At 36.5% G+C, this 9777-nt stretch overlaps 1 protein-coding gene across 1 annotated transcript; it reads right to left on the bottom strand.

Moving 5' to 3' along the window:
- Nucleotides 1-220: 220 nt before the first annotated feature.
- Nucleotides 221-2810, bottom strand: LOC140163583 (tetratricopeptide repeat protein 22-like). The gene is made up of 2 exons (XM_072186898.1): nucleotides 2704-2810; nucleotides 221-1638 (listed from the first exon to the last, which is right to left on the bottom strand). The coding sequence occupies exon 2, from the start codon at nucleotides 1580-1582 to the stop codon at nucleotides 221-223; it is 1362 nt and encodes a 453-aa protein (XP_072042999.1). The 5' UTR covers nucleotides 1583-1638; nucleotides 2704-2810.
- Between the last annotated feature and the right edge of the window lie 6967 nt (nucleotides 2811-9777).

Here is a 9777-nt window from a genome sequence, read left to right as displayed (position 1 = left end):
TTTGATTTTATTACCAGCAATGTGGAAAAAGAGACACATGTATAGAACTGAAAAAGGTACCATTTTGTTGAAGGAACAGAGTTCAACACACCATAACCCCGCTTCTGGATATCGTTTGAAGTCAAATGATATGCCATTTTAAAGCTTATGACATAATTTTCTAAACACGATTTTACGGCTGATTCGTCGTGCCCGGTCTGATATAGTACGAAGGCTTAATTTACTGGAAAAGAAATTCGGAGAACTGTTTCCAGTTGATAACGTTTGTTGCATCCACACGTGGAAGGGGTTTCATAGGCGATGGTAACGAGATGTCGCTACTCATGATGAGAATGACTTTATGTATGTGCTGCGTCTGAAGAGCCAACTGCAATGCTTCTTTGCAGAAATTGTTCTCCAGGAACCCATCTGATATGACCAGCAATATTTTGGCACTTCCTTCCACGGCACTGATCATATTTGTCATCATGAATGGCGTGTTCGCTTCAAAGTCTCTTTCCTGGATGCAACCTTTCAAGGCATATTGACCTACTTCCAATTGACTCCGCAAATGACCCTTCTTCTGGAGTTTCCTCTGAAGTTGTCGATTGAAGACATGCAGGTGAATCTGCGCTCTGATATGGAGCGCGTAGGAATTAGAGGTTCCATGATTGATTTTCAACGACTTATCCAACAACTCCAAACCTTCCTCTTCTTTTCCTTGTTTGTAGTACAAATGTGCCAGCTGATTATGTGCATCCCAATTTCTGCTTTCTATTTCCAAAGCACGCAGGTAGCATTTTTCTGGATGAAACCAAAACGCTTTCAATTCGGTATTCTTGATTGTCTCAGGAATACCAGTAGCATTGTAGGGCTTTTGTGCGAATAAACTACCAAGAAGACACCATGAAGCAGATCTTCTTTGTTGATCGTCAGATTCTATGTTTGGTGTCAGACAGTTTAGGACTTTATCAAAGACCTTTAAGTACAACACTCTATCTTTACTTACTCTTTTGATATTGTTTTGCCTGATGTATCCTAAAGCTAGGTAATACAACCAATCCTGCTTCTCTTTTACATCTATCTTATCACCAGACACACTTACAGCTTGTTCGTACAAAGCAATGGATGCATCTAATCTACTTGTCTCTCTACTATCTGGGTGTATATCGAAACCCCATGCAAACCCTTTCCCAGCAATACAACGCGCAAATATGCGTACAGTTTCTGAGATTTCTTCAGTGTCAATTTTGTCCATTACCAGTTTCAATCTTCTTTCGCACTCCACCTTGTCTTCGTTTCTAAAGTCACGTTGGTAGATGTCAATAAGATCTTGAAGGACGTTCAGGTTGTGTGGATCTTCCTTCAAAGTCTTCTCAAGAATGTCAGTAGCCTCATGTACTTCATCAAGACGGTAATGAAGTACTGCAATCATGTTGTTGATGGCAAGGCAATGTGGTCGTTTAGGAATCAGGGTGACCTTGAGTTGCTGAAGCTTGTGTTTGGCTTGTCGTCGTTCGTCATCGCTCCGGACAGGCTTGTTAATGGCTAAATTCTGTTTCAAAAGGCCTGGCTTTAAATCGTGTAGATTTACCTGATCCATTTTTGAATTGATGTGGTGTGAACATGTGGTGCTTTTAGTGAATCGTGAGGTTTTTCCTGAAAATGAAAAGGAAATAAAATTATTAACTTGGTTAATCTGCTGCCACATGTTTTTGTTGTTGTTGTTGTTGTTGTTGTTGTTGTTTTTTTTGTTAATGCTAAACACGATTCAATAAAAAAAACTCGAACCCAATCCCTATCCGGGGAGTGGGCACTGACCATACGGGTATGTTCCCCCGGAAAGTCCCCCGTTTTGTAATTTCGCAGCTCCGAAAGACCTTAAATTTGACCAAAATAGAGCCGAAAGACCCTTGATTTTGTTTTGTAGGCGATTTTCAACCAGAAAGCCGGCAAGAAAAACCCTTGATTTTAACTGTTCGCAGCTCTAAAAGACCACTCTTTACCGGTACGCTGTCAGCTCCCAAAGGCCCACCACCTCAAAATTCCGGGGAGCATACACACCAAAATTTATTATGTGTCCCATCGACCCCCCCTTCCCTAAAATTATACTTCAGACATGCACCATAGCCTATGTCTGACTTGGCATGTTAAATTTAACAAGAAAATTAACGTAAAATGCTTGGGAAATGCTTCAATTGGCTGTTAGATTAGTCTATCCATAGGCCTATGGCTAGTCTATGAACATGAAAAAGCAAATAATATTGTGGAATTTTGCGTGTCAAACCAATGAACCGTTATGCAAGATAATTAAAAATAGTGAAATAATATATACACGAACTTGTATCACTTTTTACATGCATGAACGTACAATGCATGTATTGCCCCTATATCTGTATTGTGAAATTATGTACATGTGAACATTGGACATGTAGATGCCAGCCTGTTCTATGGCCTATACAAATATACTATCTTCTACAATCATTAAATACAAAGATTGTCTGAACTTTGGTCCTTTCCATGTTTTTTGTTACTTTAGTAAACTGAGTCGAAGGCAAAAACTGGTGTGAAGAGCAAAGTCTGAAGCCAGCACAAAAATAGTATATGCTCGTACAGTACAATTATTCAGCGCAGCGTTGAAATACAAGTGTAAGTGTTTAACTTGTATTGCTAGCTCTATTTGAATATTATTTATACTAGAAGAATTGGAACCTCGACACTCACCTTAACAACAAGATTTCAATCAATTTAAAATCAAGTAAATCGTCCAAATTTCCAAGTGTAGATTGAATCAAGCCGTTGTTGTTCAATCTTTAAAAAATATACTTCCGTTTAAAGTACGCGTAGGTAGTGTTTATTCAGCTTACTCTTGCATGCGCAATTTCGGCTAAAAATAACTTCAGGGAGGGGGGGGGTATAAGATTAATCCTTTACTATTCTCACCATGTATCAATACTTTATTAAATATCCAGTATAATAGAAATATATATTTCTATCGTTATTTAAGTTATGCACTTGGCTCATCCTGATGATATCAGTTATTGGGTTTTCTCTTCTTATTGACACTGTATTGTGTTTTAATTGTTTTTACCCGTTTATTGTTTTAAGGTTGGTCTTAACCCTGTAAATATGAAAACTGTTGGTCCTCATAACTGCTAATATACATATTTAGAGTGGCAAAATTTAACGAATCCATCTGTGACGTTAATTTTTTGTTCTGTTGCTTTTGGAGAAAATGTCAAAAACCCAACAAAACAACAAAATTCTTCAGTAGAATGTTAAATATTAAATTTTCAAAAACTATATCATCTATATAGAAATAAATATCTACGAACCCATTTTTAAAAGAATTTTGACCAACTTTTGTAAAAGATTCTCACCCAAGTTCCAACCATGTAAATTTGTCCCATTTTCACACAGATACTGGTTAAGGACTTTGTGCTTTGAACGAAAGAGGTGGCCTAGAATTATAGAAGATGACACTGTAGATAGTAAAAAGTAAACAGATCCAAGTTTGTATTAAAATATAATTTAAAAAACCCACATGTACAAACATATTGAGTATAGCAGTTCTCAGCCTTATTTACAAAATATACCAAACTTAGGTAAAATGAGTACAACATGTATGTAAATGAAGATTGAAATTGGGTATGAACATACTGATAAACAAATATACTAAAAAACAATGAACATTATGATATTATTGCACAATATGTTATGAGTATAAAAGTTATTTATATACTTTACAAAAAAAAAATAAAAGCGAGTTTTTTCACGTTCATTATGCATGTTTTTGTACATTATTATGTTTTGATGAGTCCAAGTGTGTGAAAATATTGGATCCAAAACATAATAAAAACATAATAATGATAAAATTGGATGCTATACGCCCAATATTTATTGGTCTCGTTATGAGTTTTAAAATATTGGACGAGACGTAGCTCGACAAATAAATATGAGCTCAATCGATCCAATTTTATATCAAAATGAAGACAGTTTTTACTGTTAGGTAGATAATATTATATTTGTTATAACAAGAACAAATTTACTCAATCCAGCGGGAATACATCGAAAAAACGGGCGATTTTACTAATGCGCGCGTGGGGTTTGAGACGAATTATTAAATCAAGATGGTCTTAGCACTCCGACTATACTATACAGATCATCGATTGATATTTGAATCCGTGGAAAGGCTTGAAAATGAGTTTCGTAAATTGTATTTCAAGAACGGTATGGTCAATTGTCAAAATTCAAAAAGGTATGTGATAGTTGATTGATTCCTTAACCACATCAAGTATGTATTTATATTTAGTTGTGGCGTTAAAATACCCAAACAATCAGGGGCGTAGCCAGCATTCTTGGTGGGGGGGGCAAAATAAAATGTTGGGGCACAGACGAAAAAAATTGCAGTTGCATCATACAATACATAGAGACTGTATGTCTTCGAGCTTCCCGAAAAAGGCCTTATTGGGATGATGTGCGCGCGTAGCGCGAAAAAAAATGGTATTTTACAATATTTTTGCCCATGGCTATATTGTTACAATGTGCGCGCGTAGCGCTAACATTGTTTTTATTTTACACTATTTTGGCCCTATATTTTGCTAGAAAAGGGGCCGGGGCTCCATGCCCTTTTTTTCCTTTGCCGTTCTGATTTTCTCTTTCATTTTTTGTCAAAGGGGCACTTTTTTCTTTCTTTTTTTTTCAGGGGGGGGGGGCACTCTGATAGATTTGCACACAAATATGTCATCCATACAGCAAAGATATATATAGTCCTTACAAGCCCATTGTGGTTCAATGAGCCATGTATAATAATAATGCTGATCATTCCTCACTTATGTGTACTTTAAAGTATACATTATAGTAAGAATAGGTATGTCCTTGCATGCAAGGCTAATATAGGTAAACAATCTTTACAGAGCCTTCCAAGGGCATCTGTGTATTTACCTAGCTGAGGTCCTGTTTTTCTATCCGATTCTTCTTCTTTCTTTCTTTACCAAATACTTTCAAAATGCTGCTGCTCCCGTAAATTACATAGTAGGCCTACAATGTCGTCACCACCATGAACCATATAGGTGGTACAAATGTCGCATGAACATCTCAAAGGTCATAAAAAGATCAACATCACTGGCTAAGGGCCGTGCTCTGTGAGCACAATGTCTAGTATTATTTATTATGTTTAAGGGGGTACTACACCCCTGCCCAATTTTGTGCCTATTTTTTGCATTTTTCTCAAAAATTATAGCGCATTGGTAACAAGGAAGATATGTATATTATAGGGGCAAGGACTACAACTCCTGCACTGGAAATTTTAATTAAACACAGACAACAGTTGTGGAGTTACAGTCAAAAATGAGGGAAAACCAATATTTGATCAATAAATCAATAACTACCTGCCTTGAGTTGCTGAATTTTCAGTGCAGCAGTTGTAGTCCTTGCCCCTATAACATACATATCTTACTTGTCACCAATGCGCTATAATTTTTTAGAAAATGCAAAAATAGGCACAAAATTGGCCAGGGGTGTAGTACCCTTAAAGGCCGCTCCAAATATATGGAAAACACATTAAGTTATGAGCTGTGCAAAGTTTGGTGGTATAGAGGTGAACATTGACTTGATTATATTTTAAGCCTACTTAATTGGGTTGCCTTTGAAAGTTTGCCTGGTCAACTGGATGGGTCTTTAAGTGGCGCACCATTTGATTTTCAGGGGGGGCATTGGGAGTTTTAAAAAATCTTTGCCTAGTATTAGTGAGACGAAAATAAAATTTCGCCTCACTGATCAGTAAAAAAAAATCCCCACCGAACTCTGTATAAAGATATACATGAACATTGGAGCGAAAAAAAATCAAAAGAGTTAGACCGGGTCTATAGTTAGACTTGGTCAAAGTGGACTTTAGTCCCATCAGGAATGGTCCTTTACTCTTATTTCCTTCCTAGAGTAGCTAGCAAATTCTAATGAATTAAATGCAAAGTTCAAAAATAATACAAAAATAACTTAAGCAAATGTAAAGGAAAATGTCCTTTCTCCTGCACACGGTTGTTTGATGTGATCATTTATTAGTTTTTCAAACAAAATATCATGTACTTCCTTTTTTAGACTTGAACAGCTAAAAGCGGTATCATGCTAATGTATACAGATGCTTGTGAGTCATTTTCAACTTAAATTTCCCGTTATTTACAACATTATTCACTTTCAAAGCGTTTTGTAAAGCTTTTTCGGGTATAAAATGTATATTTTATGACAAGATTGGTGGCGCTATTTAGTTACTGCAAATTTCTCTTTCAATTTTTAATACAAATATTTCCTATTATTTTTGGATGAAATATGTTAATTTATAAAATTTCTTTGTTACTTGTTTCACCTATTCCATCTGTTTTAATGGCAGTATTGATTACCTACCCCTTGCAAATTACGAAATATGATTTAGGATAAATAGCGCCACCTATAGTTTGCATTTGCTTAATAATGAAGCCAATTCTATATTAGAGTCACGCGGTAGCTTGACCAGCAAGTTTTAAAAAAAAACGACTGATAAAGAAGAATAAACAGATGCACCGCGAGACTATATTTACACGGAACAAAACGCTATTGTTCTATGATATTTTTCGCTGGGTACAAAATATATCTAAAACCATGCTAAATCGTATTTACTGTCCAAAGTGTCATATTTTAATAACTCTTTATTTCAAAAGTTACACGAATCTTACAGTCAATCCGATTGTTTGATAATAAACAAACATTCTTGCTTTATTTCACGCGGTATTTCATAGCCAAAATTAGTGGCAAATCATAGCTAATCATACTGATATCCACAATCTTTCGACACTGCTACAGCCATACATGGCTGTCACTGTTGCACTAATTTTTCAGATTCACTTTCAAATATACCCAGGCATTTTCCTGGATACCCTACATACAAATTCTGGACCCCATTCGCCAAAAAATCAAGTTTTTCACAATTCTTTTATTCTTTCCGGACCACAGCATATATTCATATTAATAAATACTCCACTTTTACACATCGTAATAACGGGACGTCCCCGTGGCGAAGTGGTTAAGGCCATGGACTTCTAATCCATTTATGAACTATTTGCTCAAGTTCGAAACTTCCCACCACTTTTTTTTTAATGTTTTATTAATCAATTTATTGTCGTAAATCAAGAATAACACCATTTCGAACATCCATTGCTATTGTGATATTATTATTTTTTTCATCAAACAAACATGTTTGATTTTTATTCACATTTAGGCCTAGGCCTTGGGCCTACTTTCACCATCCAGATGCTATCACCATGCCTGACTATAATGGCATCTTCGTCATTTAAAACACCGAAATTTATTTGTTATTTATTATTTATTGATCAGTAGCTCTGTTCACAGCTCAGACTGAAATTATATTTGATATAAATATTATAAATGAAAATCACAAACCGCGAAAGATCGCCAACAACTGCCGCTGAATATTGATATCCAACTAGATTTCCCCACGTCTAAAGGGCAGGACGTAATTAGGGGAATTAAAATCACAAACCGCGAAAGATCGCCGACAACCGCCGCTTAATAGGGGCATCCAACTAGATTGCCCCGCAGGGCTACAAAGAACTACAAACCGCGAAATTTGGATATCCAACCAGATTGCCCGCAGGCATATCGATTATATGGATATCCAACAAATTAAGACCACAAACCGCGAAAGATCGCCAACAACTGCCGCTCAATATTGATATCCAAGTAGATTGCCTCGCAGGGCTATGAAGAACCACAAACCGCGAAATTTGGATATGGAACTATTGCCCCACAGGGCTTCAAAGAACCACAAACCACGAAATATGGATATCCAACAAGCTTAAACTACAAATTAGCTCCCGATAGAGAGCAGGACTTGATGAGGGAAATTAAAACCACGAAACACGAAAGATTACAAAGAACCACAAACCGCGAAAGACTAGATTGCCCGCAGGCCTATCGATTATAAAGAATCACAAACCACGAAATACGGATATCCAACAAGCTTAGACTATAAACTAGCTCCCGATAGAGGGCAGGGCTTGATGAGGGAAATTAAAACCACAAACCACGATATTCAACTATATTGCCCCGATGGGCTACAAAGAGCCACAAACCCCGAAATTTGGATATCCAATTAGATTGCCCGGAGGCCTATCGATTCGATTATAAAGAACCACAAACCGCGAAAGATCAACAACAACTGCCGCTTAATATTGATACCAACTAGATTGCCCCGCAGGGCTATAAAGAACCACAAACCGCGAAATTTGGATATGCAACTAGATTGCCCCACAGGCTACAATGATCCACAAACCACGAAATATGGATATTCAACAAGCTTAAACTATAAATTAGCTCCCGATAGAGTGCAGGGCTTGATGAAAACCACAAACCACGAAAGATCGCCGACAACCGCCGCTTAATAGGAATATTCAACTAGGTTGCCCCGAAGGGCTACAAAGAACCACAAACCGCGAAATTCGGATAGCCAAGTAGATTGCCCCGCAGGGCTACAAAGAACCACCAACATTAAAACACGATTATCTTGGGCATTTAGACGCTTCCGTAGTATAGGCTTAAATATATGCGCATTTACCAGTTCCGACATGAAGTAGGCCTAAATCGGATTTACTCTATGTGTGTCTCTCTGGCATTGTCAACATTGGGTGTGTGTTGTTCATATTTACATTTTATTTACATATTTACGTAGCCTTGAATAATTAAAGTATATTAAAATGTTTATTGATCATTGTGTACGCCTCTGAACATTACAGTCACGCGTAACGAGCAAGTTTTAAAAATAAACGACTGATAAAGTTTTGTTTAATTAATTATTGTCATGAATCAAGAATGGCAACTTCAAACATCCATTTTTCGTTTTATTCGTTTTATGGTGCACTTCATAACCTAACTTTCCAAGCTTGGAGCTGCTTGGCTACATTCATAAAAAGAAAAGAAATCTACCAAAAAAACGTTGACAACGTAAAGAAATCAGCAAATAAAAAAAAACCCACCTCGGCTCACTTTTTGAAACTTGGTCCCATTTGAACACCAACAGCAAATCAGTGTTTTTATTTTATTTCAACAGAATACAGCGTTTCCAAAAAGATTACAAACAAGCCTACTTGTTATTCGTTTAATTCAATCATTAATCATGATATTATAAAACAAAACACAAAAAGATATTGGCTTATCATGCAAGAACAAGATAATAACCGTTCAGGTCGTTCCAGAAAGCTTACAAATTAATATCGCATCTGCACATTAAAGATACATAACACTTCTGGAAATGTTTTAAATTGATGTAAACATGATAAAGTTTAAATCAGTACCTTTTACAAATGGGACCAAGTTTCAAAAAAAAGTGAGCCGAGGTGGGTTTTTTAAACTTGCTGATTTCTTTACGTTGTCAACGTTTTTTGGTAGATACATCAAACAACCGAGACTAAATTCCACTTAGACCAGGTCTAACTTTAGACCCGGTCGCTGAGCCACTACATAGCCCAGCACAAACTTTTGGCAAGACAGAAATATGCACACCCAAATTTATATCTTAACATAGCCAATGCATTGCCAGTATATTTATTTTTGTAAGTTTTAATGTGTGACGGGGACAATACTAGTTTGCCGAATTTGGGTGATTTTGTTTTCAGATGATTTCTCTTTTTCTGAATACATGTTTTAATTAAAAATATAAACTGGTCCTTCTTTAGGATACATACTCTATATCCTGCAACTAACAATACCCTAAGTGTCCGCATAAATGCTAGAGTGTGCGAACAGAATATA

This window comes from Amphiura filiformis, chromosome 11 (genome assembly GCF_039555335.1).
Source record: "Amphiura filiformis chromosome 11, Afil_fr2py, whole genome shotgun sequence".
In the NCBI taxonomy this organism is placed as follows: Eukaryota; Metazoa; Echinodermata; class Ophiuroidea; order Amphilepidida; family Amphiuridae; genus Amphiura; species Amphiura filiformis.
The sequence above is the reverse complement of the archived record's forward strand: the minus strand, read 5'-3'. Positions and strand labels throughout refer to the sequence as shown.